At 41.7% G+C, this 21,342-nt stretch overlaps 1 protein-coding gene across 1 annotated transcript in view; it reads right to left on the reverse strand.

The window, feature by feature from the left end:
- The window catches only part of fbn1 (fibrillin 1), a 53,923-nt gene that overhangs the window by 28,476 nt on the left and 4,105 nt on the right, over nucleotides 1–21,342 (reverse strand). Inside the window, exons 4-27 of the mRNA XM_068740160.1 lie at nucleotides 21,231–21,326; nucleotides 20,606–20,701; nucleotides 13,318–13,515; nucleotides 12,379–12,504; nucleotides 11,257–11,382; nucleotides 10,290–10,442; nucleotides 10,045–10,209; nucleotides 9,865–9,906; nucleotides 8,532–8,684; nucleotides 8,324–8,443; nucleotides 8,106–8,231; nucleotides 6,803–6,925; nucleotides 5,952–6,074; nucleotides 5,399–5,551; nucleotides 5,046–5,099; nucleotides 4,766–4,891; nucleotides 4,544–4,669; nucleotides 4,317–4,436; nucleotides 3,956–4,093; nucleotides 3,378–3,428; nucleotides 3,146–3,271; nucleotides 2,797–3,024; nucleotides 2,585–2,710; nucleotides 473–601 (exon numbers count right to left, since the gene is read on the reverse strand). Coding sequence (XP_068596261.1) covers nucleotides 473–601; nucleotides 2,585–2,710; nucleotides 2,797–3,024; nucleotides 3,146–3,271; nucleotides 3,378–3,428; nucleotides 3,956–4,093; nucleotides 4,317–4,436; nucleotides 4,544–4,669; nucleotides 4,766–4,891; nucleotides 5,046–5,099; nucleotides 5,399–5,551; nucleotides 5,952–6,074; nucleotides 6,803–6,925; nucleotides 8,106–8,231; nucleotides 8,324–8,443; nucleotides 8,532–8,684; nucleotides 9,865–9,906; nucleotides 10,045–10,209; nucleotides 10,290–10,442; nucleotides 11,257–11,382; nucleotides 12,379–12,504; nucleotides 13,318–13,515; nucleotides 20,606–20,701; nucleotides 21,231–21,326 — 3,024 coding nt within the window. The remainder of the gene's footprint in view (nucleotides 1–472; nucleotides 602–2,584; nucleotides 2,711–2,796; nucleotides 3,025–3,145; nucleotides 3,272–3,377; nucleotides 3,429–3,955; nucleotides 4,094–4,316; nucleotides 4,437–4,543; nucleotides 4,670–4,765; nucleotides 4,892–5,045; nucleotides 5,100–5,398; nucleotides 5,552–5,951; nucleotides 6,075–6,802; nucleotides 6,926–8,105; nucleotides 8,232–8,323; nucleotides 8,444–8,531; nucleotides 8,685–9,864; nucleotides 9,907–10,044; nucleotides 10,210–10,289; nucleotides 10,443–11,256; nucleotides 11,383–12,378; nucleotides 12,505–13,317; nucleotides 13,516–20,605; nucleotides 20,702–21,230; nucleotides 21,327–21,342) is intronic.

Consider the following 21,342-nt stretch of genomic DNA (forward strand, 5'->3'; position numbering starts at 1 on the left):
TAGCGCGTTGCAGCATATAAACATGTTTTTTGCAGGTGACTGATTTTGTGCACCTCACATGTAGGTCAAGTATCTAAGAAAATACAATCATCTGTCAGATTTTATGAACGTGATTGTGACAAAACTCGGGCTGTGGAGATTACATGCTTTCTCTCTGCTCCCCCAAACATCTCACCCAGAATTTATGGCCCCGAAAGGAACATGGAGGAGTTGGCTGGCTTGTGACTGGCACTGGGCTTTTCTCGGCAGACCTTCCCTATACTTGGGGCACCTTTATAGGTTGGCACAGCTCTCTGTTGTCAGATCTCCAACTTGTAAAGACATCAGCTTAATTACTCATATCCTAAGAGCCTAAATTATTTCCTATGGAAGAATGCTGTCTCTGCATGGAAGTGCACCAAATCATGACAAGCTGGGAATGGGATACAAATGTGCATCTGTAAGTGTTGGCATGCCAGGATTTGTCACTCACCCATGCAGTTTTTCATCATCATGAAACCACTTTCATAACCTTCAAAGCACTCGCATCCAAAATCTCCAGCCGTATTGACACACATCCCCTGCCCACAGAGGTCCGGAGAGATGTGGCACTCGTCGATGTCTGCAAGAAAGGAATGAAGCAAAGAACACAGTGTATAATTGTTCTTTAGAGCTGCACTGCAATCAGTCCTGCACAGAGAGTTTGGAGAACTCTCTGGGTTTTTTATCGATGAGAAATCATGTAATCTCTGTCCGACGGACTCCTGAATCTCTCAAGAGGAATTCATCTGAACTATTTCACAGCTGCTGTGTGTATTGCTGGAGATTCAAGGATGCGTAACGTTAAATTTTGGGCCAGCAAGACTTCCATCATTAGTAAACTTTAGATGAAGCTGAGGGGCCAGTGCTCAAGCCAGAACTTGACCCAATGTTGAGATTAACATGTAGAGATGAGACGACAAGCAACAAATGGTCGAAGAAAGCATTTAATTGAGTAAGAGAAAATTAAATTAAAAAGATTAGAGCATTACCCAGTGAAAACAAAGCTTACATGCCCACAGGTCGCTTTAGAGAAACAGCCGGAGTACTGATAACCAAAAAGCGGCAAAATACATTTATTCATTTATAAGAGGACCAATCTCAAGAACTCTGTCAGATTATGTGTGTATTATCACACTCGTCAATGTCACCCCTCTCCAATAATCAGCCCCATCGCCACTGCTGCTGTGAAAGAAATGGCTTAAACTACTGGACTTCATGAAATTAAAACAAAATTCTGATTAAGTAAATCTGTGTAATAACCATTTCAATGCAAGCATGCCATTTGTCCAGTTCACTTTACTTTACACTGATGTGTTAATTAGATTTTAATTAAACATGGACACATTAGTGAGAGGGTTGGAATATCCGTGGAATAACAGGGCTGGTTGTGTTAAACGAGGCTCTAATTTAACTTTTAAATGATCGCACAATGCCTTACCCTGTAGTTTCTAGAAAGCTGCACGCAACAAAAGCAGATCAGCCCATTGTGAACAGGCATACGAGAACTTCACCAGAATAAAGACGGACATATTCTCGCATGCAAATGTACATTTTTCTAACAAAGCAATTTAACGCAGAAGTTAGAAACAGACAAGATCAATAGCAGAATCCAAAAAAGTTAAGGTATGCAATTTAAGTGTAAGACAAGCAAAGCATAAAAACCACAAAGCATTTAACCAAAGGTTACTACATGAAAGAGAGGCTATAAAATGAGATTAAGAGGTGAATTTAAGGATGATTTAAGCAGCTTTAACTCTTCAAGCAGATTTTTATAAAGTCCGAAGCTGAAGGCCTGATCCCCTTTGAATTGAATCCAGATTTTGAAACACTTTGGACTGGGATCTCACTCATATGGGGTTAAAAGGTCCTAAATATCATTCACTTACTTACAAGACTATAAATTATGGAAAAAAAGGGCATTTAAACCTAAAATAACGTGTGCTCATTTCAAAGACAATGATGTAGCTAACCAGACTACAGGGAGCCGCCCCAAAGCAGCCAGACTCCGATTAGACTACATGAGCTGAATGCAGGCAATGGTTTTACATCACTTTGCTATAATGACTGTTGGCAGAGGGATTCAGAGAGGGGGAGTGATAAACAGCGTTAAGACTCATAAATACCAAATGGAGCTGAGAGACTCTCAAAGTTGACATAGATTCATTCCAACAAAAATGGAACATATACCTAAATAAACGCAGCAGCATTGTGGCTACGCCGAGTGTAGTGTGTCAATTACTTATTAGTAACTAGTAATTGTATTTATTTAGTGACAAAAAGAGACATGATAAAAAAAAAGAATACATTTGTTATTTCATTTAGTTTAACCGATTTAGCTAAATTGGTTGCATTGTCGAATCCTTTAACATCCATATTATACAAAACATTGAGAAGCAGCAACGCCTCACACGTCAGAAACTTGAACCAGGATATCATTTTAAATGTCAGTTTACAAAAATTACAGTTGTTTCTGACTGTCCTGACTTGGAAAGAACTTTTCGCATTAAATTATTTCCGACCGACCGACCGACAGATAAGACATGCTGCATTCCGTACGACTCACCAGTGCAGTTCCGCTCATCATAGTCGAGAGCGTAGCCGCTGTCACAGCGACAGCGGAAGCTGCCGATAGTGTTTCTACACCTTCCATTGGAACACAAAGTGTTTATCATCCTGCATTCATTGATATCTGAGTTCGAGAGCAGAGGGATAAGCACAGGTGAGAAACCATTGACGGAAATAACTCAAGCAGTCCACAGACAGTGGCTACAGCACCTTTGAGAAACGGTCTGCCATTGATGAAGTCCCCCCTATGAGAGAAACCCGGGCCACGGGGACAGAGCTGGGTGTACTCTGGAGTGCCCTTCTCTGGACATTCATCGCATTCAGGGCCCCAGGCAACGCCCACTGAGCAGCAGCAGGCGTCCACGCGGTGTCTCCCTGAGATCGGCGCCCCACAGCGCTCATCCTCGTGGGTGAGGTAGCACTGCTCCGTACGCAGGTCTAACAGGAAGACGCATCGTTTACTCATCCTTACGTACTAAAGAAGTAGTTTTTTTTAAAACTCAGACAATAAAATTTACAAATAAGACCATCTGTACCACTACACATACAGAAAACCCACCAATGCACATCCTGCCGCTGACATCAACAGTCATCCCTGGGGGGCACTGGCAGAAGAAGGAGCCTGGTGTGTTGATGCACTTCCCATTGATACATACTCCAGGAAACACTTGACACTCATCCACATCTGTCAGCCGGCAGAGAAAGAATAGCATCAGCAACTGGATCAGTGCTTCACTTTGTGGATAAAATGTTGAATTCCTGAATCTACATGGAAACAAAGCAGATCTTACCTTGACAGTCATTTCCTCTGATTCTAGCGAAGCCTTTACCGCAGATCGTATCTGCAAATGTAGACACACGATGCAACATTGTTCAGTGCAGCCATATTGTAATGGAATTACCATCATACAATGTGCTTCAAGGAACAATGAAATAGAACAAATGCAAACAAACAGCAACGAAAATGTTGCTTCACCCAAGCATTTATTCCTTGATGCAATGATAAAGACTGGAGACAACATAATCACCAGATGTAAATTACATATAGATTTGAGTGTCATCTGCATATTGATGGGTGTGCTATTTTTCCATTTTATAAAATTTGGCAGACGGGAAGAAATTAAGCATAAATGATAAACAGGTAAAGCTCCAAGACAGACCCTTGTAGAACTCCAAAGGACACGCCCATCTGCTCAGAGACAAATACTTCCCCTGAATTATTATTCAGGTGAGTCATTCAGCACCTTTATGTGTGTAGCCTATGCAATGATCAGGCTGAGAGCCAGAGTAAAATATGTCAAAACCATTGGTCAATATGAAAAAAAAAGAAAGCAAGTCGTTTTTGAAGAAAACCCTCCTACGATCTCACCTTTTTCACATTTGGCACAAGGACTGTTCCAGGCTTCTCCCAGTGTAGCACAGCAATGAGACTTCAGTGTAGCACCGTTGATGTTGACCTCACAGCGATCATTGATCATCTTAAGCCAACAGGTGCTCTTAATAGTCTCTGCATATTGAAACAAGTCATTTAAATAATGTCCATAAGTAAACTAAAACATGGTAACAAGTAGCTATCTTGCTTTAGATAGGTATATTTTCCATTTGAAAGTGAATACTTATTTTAATATTTTCCATGACTAATGAGTACAGAGTTCTTGTGCATGTTAAAGCCGGAAAAAGGATTTTTAACAATGAGGTCGCTGTTCACGTCCTAATAAATATTCACTTACCGATACACTCGAGCCCAGTGCTGTCCAGAGTACTGCCCACAGAACACAAACAAACAAACGACCCTCGGCTGTTCTTGCAATCTCCGTTAATGCAGGGGTTAGATTTGCACTCATTTACATCTGGGGAGACAAGAGCAAACATCCTGGCTCTCATCAGTATGATGCAGCAGGTATAGTACACGCAGTGACGCAGTAATGTTGTCCTGTACAGACAGAAGGAACATCACCTTCACAGACATCTGTTTGAGGATCAAAGACGTATCCTTTGGGACACTGACAGGTGAAACTGCCTGGCGTGTTTCTGCACAGACCGTTATCACACAGCAGCCTGTTCATCAAACACTCATCAATATCTGTGGACAGATATACAAAGAGACAATGGCGACTTTCTTCACACTGGCTGTTGATTTGAGGACAGCAGACTTTCTATTTCTTTGCATTTGACCTACCGACACAGTTTTTGCCCGTTAGGTCGACCTCAAAGCCTTCATTGCAAGTGCATTTGTAACTCCGCAGCATATTCTCACACACCCCGTTCTGGCAAATATCAGGATCCAGAGCACACTCATTGATATCTGAGAAGGAAAAGAATATCCTGTAAATACATCACAGTAGGGGGGAGAAGAAAAAGGGGAATAACCCATTCAAATGTTTACAACTCTCTTTGGTTTTTGCAAGCTGTCCCTTTAGAACATTAAAGAAGCACAGGCAAGTAGCTTGCATCATTACCTCTTTCATCACCAGTAATGCCCGGGCCATTGGGACACAGAACCAAGAAGTCAGCTGCAACAAAAAACACAAACATGCTTTGGGAAAAATAACAGCATTTGGGAAAATATCTCAATTGCCAACATTCAAGTTATCTCAAAGGATAAATATGTCATTACTGTTTTATATGCTTTCTTATTTAGCCTGGATGTATATAAAATGGTCTTAATAATATAGCACAGCTCTGGTTTATTTCAATATAGAAACTTTAATTGGCAGGACTTTGAGACTGTGTGTGTGTGTGTGTGTGTGTGTGTGTGTGTGCCAGGCAGGAGGAGATGACTCCATGTGCATACAGGGTGGAATATCCTTACCAGAGCTCTGCGGTGGGCAGGGTTGGCAGGGTTCCCCATAGGCGTACTCGCTGCTGGCACAGCAGCACTCCGACTTGGTCACAGCACCAAATAAAGGTCTAACACATTGCCCCCGCTTGTAGCCGCCATAGCATGAACTTCGCATGTGTGTGTCTGTTTGGGGCAAAAGAATGGAGACGGACTGTATGAGAAACTGAAATGCTAAAGGATGTGCCAAACAGAGAGGAAAGGGAGGCAAAATTCCCCAGCTCCAACACAGAGCAACAACTGAAAAACAAAGATTGCTCTCTTGCCATAATATCGAGGGATATGAAACATTCTCCTGCGCTGATGTCATCCTGACAGAAACTCATCCTGACTGAACAACAGCATTTCAAAATTTCCAAACACAATAGACAAAGACGTATGTCAGTTGGGAAATGTAGGAATGTTTAAAACAAAGGTCTAAACACATCGGCAAGAAAACATATAACAGTACTGATCAACAAATGCCCATATATGGTTACAATTCAGTCAGACGCAAACAAACAAAACACGCAGAAAGATAACTCACCGACACAAACGCGTCCATCCAGGCCCACTGCCATCCCGGCCATGCACTCGCAGCGGAACGAGCCCTCTGTGTTGACGCAGTGGCCGTTCATGCACATGCCTGGCGTCTCACACTCGTCAATGTCTAAACCAGACACAGCATCATGTCTTCATACAATTATCTTCACACAATGAACAAAGTTAATGGACAAATCTATTAAAAATAAACTCAACCGAGTCTTCATTAAAAGATACAGCTGCACATTTTCAGTTTTACGACCTCCACTAAGAAAAGATTCTTTGCCTTCCTGTTCATCTCGTCAGCGTATTACAATAATTAGAAAAGGAGCTTAAACAATGATGCACATGTAAGTGTCTGTTCACACATGTGTTAGTGATGTCTGGGTGTGCTGGGACACAGACAGAGACAATGAGGCCCCGGGGGGCCCCTTTAGCCACACATTTTATTAATGACTGCATATATCATCACACTTCACCCACACCCATGGGTTTGTGGTTCAAAAATTACATTGATTTAACTCATATTTGGCGTTAAGCTAAGACCCCGTAAAACATCTCATCTGATGCTTTACGGGCTGCAGGATGATTTATTTATTTTTATTTAACCTTTATTTAACCAGGTAGGTTAATTTAGAACTAATTCTCATTTCCAATAACGACCTGGACCTAAGTTGCATGTTTTTGATGCTCAAAGCAGAAGGAGTAAACATAGAGCAACTGATATAAAACAGAGTTAGCCCCCCCCCCCCACAACCAAGACTGAGGTTACAGGCCGGAAAGATACACCCAAAATTATTTGTTGTGATGCAAAAGTGATTTTGAGGATCCCCGAGCGTCCTGATAAACACACACCTACACACATGCGTCCACTGGTGTCCAGCAGAAAGCCAGGTTTACAGATGCATTTGAAGCTGCCATCTTCATTGATACACAGTCCATTGAGGCACATATTCCTGATCAGACACTCGTCCTGATCTGTGGATGCAAACAGATAGTACCAATGAAGAAGTTAAAAGCACATACTGGTGGTCCTGAATGATTTTGCTAATAAATAACATATTTCCTATACTTCACACGATCAATGACATTATTGTCTTGACGATGCACAGCTTTGCTCAGCATTTTACAGACGCTGTTAAACACTATAAAAGCAAGAGGAGACTGCTTTCAAAAGCCTCCTGGATACCTTCAAGGACACACTGGAAACCTGATAGCTCCCTTCTCAGCATTTCCCTGGCGAGGATATGCATTCCAAAAACCAAAACCAGAAGACAAACACTAAGAAACATAGAAATGAGGAAATCTTGGTCTCGATGCTAAAACTTCAATGATTGAATTGGACAAAAGTAAATATACAAGTTTATAGCTATTAACACCTCTGATAACGTGTTTTAAAAGGTTTCTGGAGCTATTTGTCTGTTAGGCAAAGTACTGTGTTTCCTGCGCATCAATATATCAAGACTTTATTGCAAAGCAGATTTTTTAAAGACAAATAGTTGGATGGAAAGTAAGAAGTAAGTATTATTATTTCAGTCTGTTGGACAAAAAAAAAAAAAAATCACATTTTTATTAGATTAGTAGACCCAACCCACCAACACAAGCATTTAAAACAGCCTTTATCATGATGCGTTCATATTAATTAAAGTGAGTTTTTCACACAGTCAGATTATAAATTCAACGTAAAGCTGTCAGGAGATATGAATACGGTTTAGAAATGTCAGATTCTTCAGATTATTAGCAGGGTGTCGATGCAGAAATAGGCCTTATTGCAGTTGTATTTGCAAATCCTGAGATTTCCCAAATTTGTTTAACCATCAATATAACAAGAAAAAGAAGAAAGCTTTGAAAGAAAGTGAAGGCAATCTGACAATCTTAGTAACAATGTTTTGTTTTTGCTAAAAGTGATGAAACTAAAGTCAAACGATCCCATAAAACATTTGATAGGCTAAAGTGAATATTCCCGTTCAATGTGAACGCACCATTCCAGCTCATGCTGCCAAATGGCATTAGTATTGCATAACAATACATATTATTATACCGGTATAAACAATATTATTATTATTCATGTAATATCTATATTATTCATAACTATTGCACATACTATGGTTATGATCTATAAACACTCCATGAACACAGAGGTTAGAACTTGACAGACCTTGACAGTTCTTGCCATCTGCTGAAATCTCAAATCCAGCGTTGCAGACACAGTGGAAGCTGCCCTCAGTGTTCACACATCGGCCATTGTTGCAGATACGACCATTGGCCAAACACTCATCCAGATCTGGCACAAACAGAAAACACATTGAACACGTGTTGCACATCCTATTGTGCATGTGTTCTGTTAATATGTGTGTCTGCGTGTGAATGCAAAACCTCGGCACTCTGTCCTGGTTGCTGTGGTTTGGAATCCAATAGGACACTGACAGATGTAAGATCCAGGCGTATTCACGCAGTCTCCATGCATGCATGGGTTTCTCTCACATTCATCATCATCTGGAAGACAAACATATAGCTCATCAATATACTTCACCTTCATCTTGCTCAATGGACAAGCTTGTTCCTCACCCTGTTACAAACTTACCGATGCACTCTCCTCTTCGATCCGACTTGAAGCCCATGTTGCACTCACAACGATAACCAATCCCTGCCATGGGAATGCATCTGCCATTCAGGCAGAGGTTGCGGTAAGCCTGGCACATGTTGGTGATATTTCGAGTTTGGGTAACAAAGGGACCTGAAAGAAACAGCAACATAAATGTATAATCAACAGAATGCCATCAAACAAATCAAATGATTTTATATTGTTGCTATTGTAGATATGCGATAATCACATTTTGCATATACAGTAATATTATTAGGGGGCACATTCTCTACATGTAAAATATACTATTTAATAACCATACAGGGAACATGCTACATTTGCCTTGTCATTCTTACTAAAGCAAAGATTTTACATTTTGGCTGGATACACAGACATTTGGCTAATCAAACTGCAGACATCACTTGGTCTACAAACATGCATGAATGTTTTCTTTCAGATAGGACATTTTCTGTGCAAATACTTTGCCTGTCTTCCCAAATTACCCAAATATTAAAGAGCAAACCCTCCATCAGTGGACAGGTAAAATCTTTGACAAATCTTTACATTTTTAGCTGGAAAAAAATGGGCTTTAATTGCTTTAAACCAGGGGTTGGTAACTTAAGACATGGGTGCCATGGCTGGCACAGGAGGGTATTTATTTTGACATGCAAATAATATTAATAGGCAAACATTTTTACTTTTTATATTCAACACCTCACAAGAAATAGAGAGCACTAATTGTTCTTAAATCCTAATTAAACAAATAACTCTTTAATATGTAGTGTAAATCATTACGCTGAGTGTGCACGAATGTGAACGTGCACGTCCATTAGTCAGCGTTTAACCAAGCAGAATAAATTAAGAGTGCGGTATTATTTTGGGACTAAATACAGAAAAAAATCAGAGATAAAGGCAGGTAAAGTGGAATCAGTAAAGCAGCGCTAGCAAAAAATGCATGTTTGAAACTGAAGCTATCCACCTACAGGCCAGACATGGCACAGCTGAGCCGTGATAAACAAGGACAGGGATCCCACTAAACTGCTGCTTCATGTCTGTAAGTTTTGTGTGCTGATTTATTGACATGAATTGTGCACTATTACATATAAAGGTCAACTAAGGCACTAAGTAATTAAGTGAACATGTTTAAACATTGTAAAAAAAGTGTAAAAACAGATAATTTACAATTGATTTTATTAAAGAAGTACGTTTTGTCACTTTTGGCTTGAATATATTGTAAAATGGCAGAAGCCATGAAAAAGGTTGCCGACCCCTGCTTTAAACTATAAGATCAATGAGAGTTTGAGAACTACACAAAAAGAAAACTCGGGCATACCTGGTGGAGGAGGCTGTAGAGGTAGCTGTATTGGAAATTGTCCTGGAATAAAGACTGGAACTTGACCGGGATATTGCCCTGGAAACTGACCTGGAACTTGTCCAGGGATCTGACCTGGAATTTGACCTGGTACGTGGCCTGGGCCTGGACCCTGGATGGGAATCTGATCAGGGAACCCACCAGGTCCCTGTCCAGGAACTTGCCCAGGAACTTGACCAGGTACTTGCCCAGGTACTTGCCCAGGGGTTTGACCAGGATATGGAAGTGGGTAGATGCCAGGTATGTCAGGACTCCCGGGGAAACGACCACCATCAGGTATCTGGATGCACAGTTTCTGGTGCTCCTCTAGAGTGAAAAACAACGGGAAGTTTCAGCTTTGTGTTGAGCACTGGAGACACATTTATAGCGATGTTATTGAGTGTTACCTGTTCCTTGAATGGGACACATTTCAGGAGTGGAACCATCCAACCAGCAGCGTCCACTATCACAGCAGCACTGTATTTTGGTTAACAGCTCCGAGTTTCGGTTGGCACAGCGCCCATTCAGCAGGCTAGCGTAGCAGTAGCCGCCACGGGAATCTGTGGGAAGAAGCACAGCGTGACGTATGACAAAGCCAACTATGCTGCATCGAGAAGAGCATGTTTGGTTTGTATATCAAATAAAATGGCAGAAGCACAATCGAAATGTAGGCGCTATTGATTCACATTTTCCATTATTTAGAAGATGGAGGCCGCTTCCAATAGTCATCACTTCCTGTTTATAAGAGCCTTTCCTACATCCTGCAGTTTCTGGCAGTCTGTACCGGCATGACTAACACTCATGTTCCTTAATAAGATAAATATTTCATATCTGGTTTTAGACCTAAACCATCAAGGGCATTCACATGTCACTGCGACAGGCTACACTACTGATTGCATGGTTAATATCAGGCCAAGTCGACGACCCCCTGTATGCACACAACTAATGGAGTATTCTGAAACAAATGCCTGGTTACTCCTTGATCTCGGAACTAATTGAGCTGCATTTGGGAGTCCAGGCTTTTTCTGATGATTGCACACAAAAAAAAGCACACACTTCTCTCATCACGTCTGTCCACAGTTTAAGGAGCGCACAGCTCATTGTTGTGGAGAAACACGCCACTGACTTGTGCTGACCTAAATTGCAACAGCTGGAACACTGGAAAGATTTCTTGTCTTTATGCTCCCAGTGCCAGAGACACAAGGAGAAGAACAATAAAGAAAGGAAATTAGGTGACACTTTCTTTTTTAAAAGAAGATTCTTCCTAATGTATAGAAAAGAAAAATATAACCAGAGAGATTTAAAAAGTCCAAATGCAACTCCCTCAGCCGTCTTTATGTAGAGCTGTGACAGCTGTTGTGACGGAGAACTCACCTACACACCTCGATCCATCCACAGAGGTGTAATATCCCTGGGGGCACTTACAGAAGTAACTTCCAACAGTGTTGGAGCATTCTCCTACACCACAGAGACCTGCTATGTTAGCACACTCATCCAGATCTGAGGAGAGGAGAGGAGAATGGATTACTGCAGAGGAAACATAATGCCTCGAGCATATGTTGGAAATGACAGTGGAAATATCACTGTATTTTAAATTCAGGTGCCTCAGTAGTGGCCCTTCTGTTAGCATTGCTAACCACCAACTGCGGATCATCACACACAAAGAGTTAAACCACAAGTTAGACTGTTTGAATTGCCTTTTACAAAGTCCAGAAGGTTTCCGCCAATTATTTCTGGGCATAAAAGTAACACATATTTCACTCAGCAAATGAGCACCACAAACCCTGCTCAGTCTGTTTCACAAGATTTAAACTTGGTCTGGAAATCGGCACATTCGTGCACGAATGTGCCAGTATTTTTCACACGCTAACCGGTTGGTCACCTTTTCGGGAGAAAAGAAGTGAAGAGATGATTTTAGTTCAAATGTCAAAGTCAGAAATGTTAAGAATAGTTTGAGTCTCTCATTGACCACAAATAGAATTTAGCTAAAGTGAAAAACGAATGTAACAGCGTCACAAATCCATCAAAGTGACTCAGTAGTGAGTGTTATACTGTGCCAGCATCATAAAATTATACATTATCAATGCTTAACATGAGGCACAGTCGTCTACTGGTTATACCAAAGTCGGTTTAATTTTTAGCCACAAAACTATTGACTGTATTAAGTTTAGAAATTGTGAATTGTATTGCTCACGAATTTAATTTGAAAGAGCATAGTCTCTACAGGGAAAAAAAAAAATCAAATTTAAACAGTAAAATGCGTTTCAAGATTACTGAGAGAAGAGTGCCCCCTCAGTTTCATGGGAAGGGCAAAGTGACTGACAATAAGCAATAATTTGAAGACCACGACCAAGGTATACCTGACCACAACGAGACAGATGTGGCTTTTGACCCTGCTTTAACAAAGTTAATTTAAGACCTTGTAAAATTATCCTTTTAAACAGTCACACTCTAAAAGTTAGATATTTCAGTTTGAGATGACGGCGGCTGTCTTACCGTCACACTTCTGTGAGATCTCATTGAACTTGTGCCCAGCGGGACATTTACACTCAAAGGAGCCCACTGTGTTGAGACAGTTCCCTCCTTGACAGATGCCAGGGATGGCCTGACACTCATCCACATCTGTAAATACACAGAGAATACAATAAAAAACACACCCTAAAACAATCGCATTAGGGCACGGAGACTACCTCAATGTACAGAACAAGATCAGCATGCAAACAGACAGAAACCGACATGAACACAGAAACATGCACACTGGGATGAGCGTGGATGGAAATAGGATTTGTTTACGCAGTTCAGCTTTGAATTTTCTATGATCAACACCGTAAAAATGGAGTAGAGAGAGAGAGAGAGAGAGAGGAACGTCTCAGGCAGGAGGAAGAGAAATAAAAGCACAATGGCCAAGAAAGCGATGAACAGAGAGAAGGAGATACAGAACGGCCTACAGTCATGTAGAAGGTTACAGCAGAAACGGTGTCTTTGACGGATCAAAATGTCTGACAACTTTCAGGCGGCTGTGACTTGATGCGGTCACAGAGCACTCCATGTTCTTCTGGGTCCTGGCTCTGGTCCGTCTCTCCTGCAGAGGTCCTGATGTTGTTGGGTCTAGTGAAAGCAGGCTGTCTTACCAGAAATGAGCTCTACCATGTGGCACCGCCACTGACCCGTGTTACTGACTCTGACAGTCCCGCCACAGCGGGTGTCCGTGGGCATTCCATACACATGTGGGAGGTACTGCCACCCACCCCAATTTAACCCAATTAGAACTAATCTCCTGAAAAAGGGGATGATGGGTCGATATGAGGGGATGATGTGGGAGAAGGGTGAAGGCTGGCAGAGGGGAAAGAGGCAAGGCAGGACTCAGAGGGAAAACATAAAAACATCGCAATGAGAGCAGAACAAGAGACGGCGATTCTCGGGCACAGACTTTACCTTGGCACGCCCCAGTACGGTGGTTTGGTATGAACCCTCTGCGACAGGGGTGAGGCTGGGCTGGGCACATCTCACAGGGGTGACCCCATGCCCGTCCCACCGTGGCGCAGCACAACGTTTTGGTGCACACAATGCCAGTGAGCTGCCCTTGACACATCTGGTTATTCACCGAGGCAAAGCACGGCCCAGTCCGGTAGTCTACAGATGCAAGAAAGGGGAAGAAAAACAGAGAGGGTTTGTAGCCGGTCGGATGAGAAAACAGGAAGAGAAAAGTGAAAAACCTTCTGGACAATTCATTTCTGAAACATTTCAACCAAGAGTGCGCCAAGTTTGCATCCATTATAAGTCCATCAGTTCTAAGATGCCTGTGTTATGCTTTAAAGGCAAATGGCACAGTTACCATTATGAAATGTCTTTGCTGCTTTTCCTTGAATCTTCTATTAGGTCTAATATACTTTCTAGGGAATACGTTATTATCCAGCAGGCCAACAGAGGCTGATTGACAGGGTGTGTCTCTGGAACACAGTTGGTGATTTCCAGCTACATCAGACCAGAATTAAAACAAATAGCTTATGTCTGTGTTGGTTCTCAGAAATCCAGGTGGAGGTAAATCACAAAGAGCAAAAATGAACAATCAACTGGACTTGCTAAAGTTTGATCGAAGACGTTTCACCTCTCAACCAAGAGGCTTCTTTAGTTCTAAATGACTGATCCGAGGATACAGAAACAAACAAAGGACCAAAACCACCAAGGCAATAAGACTCCTCAGGAGTCATTAACATCCATAACGTGAAGGGTCGTTGTCCCCCCCACCCTCAGGTGAGCTGTTTTATTGAGCTGCACCCAGGTGTAGCTGGGGGTTGTGGATTTTGGGAACAAACGTCAAAACGGCATTGTTTGTTGCTGATAGATGGCGTCTTAAACCTCTTCCTCTGTTCAGGGATGGTTTCTCCAGTTTGACAAAAATGGCTTCTTTAACTCCTCTCTCAAACCATCTGTCTTCCCTGGCTAAAACCTGGACATTCCTGTCCTCAAAGGAGTGTCCTGTTTCTTTCAGGTGCAGGTGGACTGCTGAGTCTTGTCCTAGGGAGTTGTCTCCTGTGTTGAGCCAGATGGTTGTGGTCATTTGGTCTCCCCAATGTACCGGTCGCTGCATTCTTCACTGCACAAAACACAGAGACACTGCTCTGTTTGTGTCTCTGTGTTTTGTTTTTCGGGTGGACCAGCATCTGTCTCAGGGTGTTGCCAGCTTTGAAGTGTATGGGAATCTAGTGGTAACTGAAAATTCTCTTGAATCTTTGCGAAACACCAGCAATGTTGTGGATGACGACGGGTTTCTGTTTGTCTTCCCTCTCCTGTTCATTGTTGTTTTTGTTGATATATTTATTGGTCTTGACAAATGCCCAGTTTGGATAGTCACATGTCTTCAGAGCATTCGGATGTGTTTCTGCTCCTTCACTTTTCCTTCTATTCTGGAGGGGACGATTTTGGCCTCGTGGGTCAGGGTTCTGATGACCCCTAACTTGTGCTGCAGTGGGTGGTAGGAATTTCTGGCTGGGTTTTCTGTAAACATCGATGTTGAGATTCCCATCAATTTCATGGTGTACTGGTCAGTTAACCGATGGCACAACCATGTTTATGTCTGTAATAGTTTTTTTTTACACAGTATGGAGTGTTGCTAACAAGGGGCGCTTGCAATGTTGTAGCTGACCGAGTTGATGCTGCTGACGATGGGTCTGGGACACACACACACACACCCACACATTCCTTATGGATTTTGGGAATTCCGTAGATGCATGGAGAAGTTTCCAAAGAGGTCTGTCAATGACTTTGCGTGGGAGGCTGTAGGAGGCTCAATAGAGAGCTCAATCAAGAGTCTTCATCTCACCTTAAATCCTAATTCCTCAAGTACTCCAATCCTTCTTGTGCAAACTCTCCACAGATTCAACAGTCAGATATCCTTATCAGATGAAGGACTAGAAGAAGGTGAAATAGAGATAGGGATGCAAAGAAGTACAGAGGGTAAAACTCATCCATCCCCAAAGAATCTGGCCGGCATCCAACGGCAAAAAATCATTTCCACATTTCACGGCAGACAACAGACAGAGGAAAGAGAGAGACCAGGTCCAACAGTGCAGTCGTTCAAAACAAGCAAGACATTGTGCGTTTCCCATGTAGACCGGGGCTCAGCGCAGAACCGTCACGTGCACAACAGCCTTCACAGTCTCTGGCACCGGCGCTGTGTGAAACAGAACTGGGTCATCTCTCTGTCTCTTTCTCACTCACTCCTGCTCAGCTCTACAGGAGACAGAATGCTTTTGATTCTTTGTCTTTTACTCTTCGAATCAAAGCTGGAAAGTAACTAAGTACATTTACTTAAAGTCCCCCAAACTAAAAAATATGTTGTTGTTTTTTTATCTTTTTTTTGTCTGCAGTTGAATATTTGATCCTCAATGTACAGAATGATGGTTGATTCACATATATCTGCTGAAAGCTGAAAAATCACATTGCCAGGATGGGCCTTCGAACTTGTTATCGCCAACAGTGGAAACGGATTCCAGTCCAACAAATGCCTGGTCTCTAAATAATAAATTTTCCTGCTATTCATATGATACTTGCACGTACACTCAAACTGCTAGACAACATTTTTCCGATCCCACCAGTCACCCCGAATAAACTCTTCTCTTTGATTTAGTCCCCCAATGGATTTCTGTTTACAATGGACTATTTGAACATTGTTGTTTCCTTAAAAAATCAATTTTTTTAAGATGCTGGATTGTCTTTGTGATTTATGTGTTATGTGATGTGTTAAATCCATTCCTGTTAGTGTGTCGAGATATTTAAATAACGAATTGTGCCTCATGTATGAATACACACTGTCTCTTCTAATGGGGAGATGACCTAATCATTTCTACTATGGGGAATTGCCAAAGATTACTGCATTCTCACACTGTAAATAATGACTTTGAGTTGTATAATTAATTCTACGAATTCTCAGGCTTATATTTGCCAAAGTGCAACTCTCGCTGGATTTCTGTTTACAATGGACTATTTGAACATTGTTGTTGTTTTTTTAACTAGCCTAATGGATGTGAATAATTCTTCCACCACCACTTTCAACAACATTACGCTTTTAGAGAACAAACCCGGTCAGTTGCCATGCGTGCTTTATAACTAATCTGTAATTATAGCTTACCTTAATAGCAACATTAATGGAATAATGCATACGGAAACTAATTAATACACAAGCGATGGAACAATTTTCTTGCCCGGCACCTGCATAAGCTAAAAAATCACTGGCTTTTTTTCATTCAACAAGTCCAGTTGAGTTCTTCGTTTTTGCTCTTTTTTCATTCTTTCTTATATTAAGATTTGTAACGCATTATTACGGTCTGCACATAATCCATCTGACATGACACCTGGTTATTACTGCTGTTAGTGGAAGAGAAGAAAGTGCTAAAAACACGAAGGCCTGAGGCTGAAATAAAGCAAACGCAAGCGTTGCACTTAAAAAGTCAGCCGATGTAAACAGGGAGAGGCTGACAGCTGTCGGGTGAAAGTGGTGTCATTTCATCGATCATCTTAATGTCTCTCTGAGAACTGCATACAGCTGGGCGATCCACCCATGTCCTGTACATCTGGGAGCAATTGCACATGTTCACCCAATCACACACACACAAAATCTCAAAGGCAATATCCCAAGCCCTCATCTGCAGTCTAGCCAGAGATGATCTCAAAACCTACAAAAATGTCATTTGTGTTTTTGCTTTACTGCTCTACTTTTGGAAGCATGGTTTGCAAATTGAAGCTCCTTTGGTGAACATGCATCTCCAGACATGAGAGGGTAACTTTGTTTTGACATTGGTTAGAAAGCAATATGTCACAATTTTGCACAGGTTACATTTGGACATTTCAATGGTGTGAACCGAAGGGAAGCCTGCCAGGAAGTGGGTCAAAAGAGTTTCCTGGATTAACTCCAAAATGTTTGTACACACACATGCACACTCAATAATTTCCAAATTCACCCTTCCTCAATCTACCACTTGCAGATGGTGTTCACAACATCCTTAAAGGCTTTAACATATCCCTGTGTCGTGTCCATGCAATCGTGTAGGTTTATGCATGTTTGTATATCTACTATGCGATGACAAAATAGGTGGTGTCTTCCAAACTAGCCCACAAGCATATTTCTCCATTTTCTCTGGGCCAACAAGTTCTGCATGAACTCAAACACACACACTCATGCCTGGCCATCTCCTGAGGTTTGCATTGGGCTACAATCAAACACCGGAGCCCCCCTGCTGACTGGCTGACCCCTGTAGGTCACGATTTGACATTTTTCAGGACAGTTTTTGGCACCCCAGTGGCGTCATGCCGAATGCTTGGCTGTGCTGTATGACTCGGTAGCTAACTGACTGTGCAGCAGGAGCACAGAGCCCTGCTTGCAATTAGAAGCAGTGTAGCTGGATCTCACCAATCTCGCATTCCAGTTTAAATCACATTCGTAACCAACAAAGAACACATTGATAAACCAGGCTGTGCTCTCACTGCAGTCAGCTGTGCCGAGCGGTGAGCCCACCAGTCAGGGAATCACCAGTCACTCGCAACGCACAGCTCAAAGCCACGTAGCTCTACTGCAGCAAAGTGTCCATTCAGAGCCAGAAGTTATTTTTCACATTCAGCGTGCAGCTACTTCTCTCCTGATCACATCATGTGATTGTGGAAAACCCCTAGTACTCGCTAAAGTGATAAGATCAAGCTATAATGAGTTACGGCTCTGTAAATCGCATGAGCAACAGTGTGTGTTATGCATTTGCAAATGGTTGTGTGTGTATATATATATATATATATGTATATATCTGTACTTCATGCATGTGCTTGCGTTTGTGTGCGAAGGGACGGATCCGAGCCAAGGAAATTCCACTGAAAGTAACTTGCACAAAATGGCGCAATTTCCATTGGCTTACTTTGACTGTGTGTTCAATAAATATGCAAGCGGAACTAAAAAAAATGGATAAATCTACATCTATACAAATGTATTGATTGTGCTATTGATTACCGTGTTTACAACTGCTTTGATTCATAATTAAATACTAATAATAATAATAATAATCATCATCATCATAATAATAATAATATTAATAATAATTGTTAACTAAATATTTGTCAATAATACAGTAGAAACTATGAAAAAAATATTCAGCACGTCAACATTATACTAACAATTGTAATAGGAATATTTATGTCTTGGATTTGAAGGAAGCGCTCCTACTCGCGTTGTATATCTACTATGCAATGACAAAATAGGCTTTCTAAATAGTGAGCACACAATGACACACATTCAGCACAATACATGCTGTTAAGATAAATTAATGAAGTCACTTTACAAGGGTTTGCTAGAGACACACCAACACAGAAACACAACAAGCCAATGTCAGTTTGACACACAGAAACATGCTTTCACAAGAGCAGAAAAGAAACCGCAATTCATTAGCAAACATTATTAGCTGGCTGTTTGCATGCTCGTCTCCTTTCATAGCAAATCATTAAAATCCGATTTAATTTGTCTGCCTGCCAGTTCTCAAGTCATTTCTTCACCAGAAACCATCACAAGAAACATCAACAGCAAAAAGTGTGTGTGGGATTCATTGCATCTCCTGTAAAGCGGAAATCTAGAAGACCGCGTCTGGGCATGAGGAGCAACAGGTGAACTCATGATTGGCCAAGGGTGTTGTTAAAAATATATTTGATAGGCAAGAAAAAAGAAATAAACACACACAGATAGAGAGCAGTTATAGGTCTTCAAAAGTGTGGACAATCAGCCCTTTTCTGATGGTATAATGTCTGTCTCTAATTGCTATTGGTTGCATACACAGGCACATTGTGGAGCATGCATGCATGAAAGTGAGACAAATAGTAAAGAAAAAACAGGACCACAGTTTAAATCACAACTAACTCTAATAAAAAAAATATATACAAGATGAGGCGGTACAGGGATCTGGTTGGGAAGCTTGCTGGAAACCTCCCTTTGGAAGGGAGGAGGCCTCGGGGTATATCCAGGACTCGCTGGAGGGATTACATATCTCATAAAGCCTGGGAACGCCTTGGGATTCCCCCAGGAGGAACTGGAAAATGTTGCTAGGCAGAGGCTACATCTGGAGTCCCCTGATTAGAGCACTGCTATAGCAAGACCCGTCACCAGACAAGTGCAAGGATGGATGGATGGATGGAAGTGTGTGGTAAAAACATGCGAATACAACCATCTGTTTAATCTCCACTCACTCAGCTCTATCACAAAGTTCAATTCCAAAAGCGAATAAATATACTTACAGTATTAATTCCCCAATCACAGCAATGCTATCTCCTGAAATCAAAGATGTTTGGTCATTTCTAATTAGATATTTTTAATAAACTTTGAAACACATATATGTCTTACGTGTTCTGTTGTAAGTGTTGTAACTGGGCTGATGTTTGATTTCCAGCCAGAATTATTTTATCCCATTCCAGCACTGCAGGGAGATATCGTGCTGAAAAATAGTGCTTAAGTTGTATTCCTCGTGAGCCTCCCTATAACCCTGCAGCCAAGCCAAGTGGAAACATGTCGAGGTGTGTGTCAGTAGATAAGGCCTTGGCATGGGCAAAACCGGCTACCAGATAGTGCTCTAAAAGTTTCTGGGTTGGAGAAAACTCTTCAGTAAACCAATGGACAAAATCTTCCGCTCGAGCCGGCTGACAGGACTGAAGCATGACTTTGGTAAAAGGGATGCAACTAATTAGGAGCTCACTGCCAATCCAAATATTAGCCTTACAAGGTCATCTCTTTCACTTCGACAGGTCAACCGTGGCATAGGCCCCCAGCAGCTATCCAAAACATACGTGGGGGCTCGTATATGTGCATGTGTCACTCCCAAAACACTGGCCAGGCTCATCTCAATTTGCTTGTGCTTGTATACTTTGGAGCCCCATGTGCCAAAGAGCAACCGCAGGAGGCTGGGAGGTCTTTGGTTAACAAACAGCGCACATTAAAAAAAAAAAAAAAAGGCACTGCAGTCCGGCGAGCATCGTTCGAGAACAGATGTGGAAAATAACGGTCATTTCTGAGCTCAGTGTGTTCCACAACAAAACCATATTCCTGGAGGCAAAGCATGACTCAGCAAGATTCATCCCTAGTCAGAAAACAACCACCATTCAAGTGAGTAATTAGCAAATGTGGATTTCTAAGCAGTGAGTAGTGATGTAAGAAGAGCAAGCCAAACATGGCGGGCTGCAGCAGAGCGGCGCTCATTACCTCGCTCACACTGAGCTCCGGTGAAGCCATAGGTACACACACATCTGTTGGGCGCCACGCACCGTCCTCCATTGAGACAGCCGTTCTCACAAACAGCTGCAGAAGAGAACAGAGGGCAATCAAACAATGATATCATGAATGAATAAAACAGTGCTGTAGTTACATCTCAAAGGATATTTCTAGTTTACACAACTTGGATCGCATGTCTATAGTTTTTACCATCATTTGTGCTGTGACTAAATACCAGTGAGAAATAACTCGACTCAATTATTTTCTCTTCAAGTGGTAAATATCTGATTTCTTCAGGATCATGTTAGCAGAAAAATCAGGAACTTTTCAAATCATTAGTTGCCTTAATTCAAGATCAGATTCAGATATGCATTTCGTAAAACTCTATTTTCTTTCGTCAGCATCAGCAGCGTGGTAAAAGGAAAACAACCTTGCCTGCACCTAAACACTTCACAAAGTGTCTATTGTCAAAATCAAAATGAGCACTGACAAATGACAAGTCTAGAGCCTCACTAGCACCTGAGAATGAAAAGCATCCGTTTTATGCAACTCCATCTTCAAAAGAGAAACGCGTAATATTAAAATATTGCAATGATGCTGAGTGGGACTTCCTTACGTTGACCACAATGGTTTCCCACGTAGCCTTTCTGACACTGACAGTTGTCCTCTGCACATGATCCGCCATTCATACACCGAATATTACAGTTCTGGACTGTGGGGAGAACAAC

Source organism: Brachionichthys hirsutus, chromosome 1 (assembly GCF_040956055.1).
Source record: "Brachionichthys hirsutus isolate HB-005 chromosome 1, CSIRO-AGI_Bhir_v1, whole genome shotgun sequence".
NCBI lineage: Eukaryota > Metazoa > Chordata > Actinopteri > Lophiiformes > Brachionichthyidae > Brachionichthys > Brachionichthys hirsutus.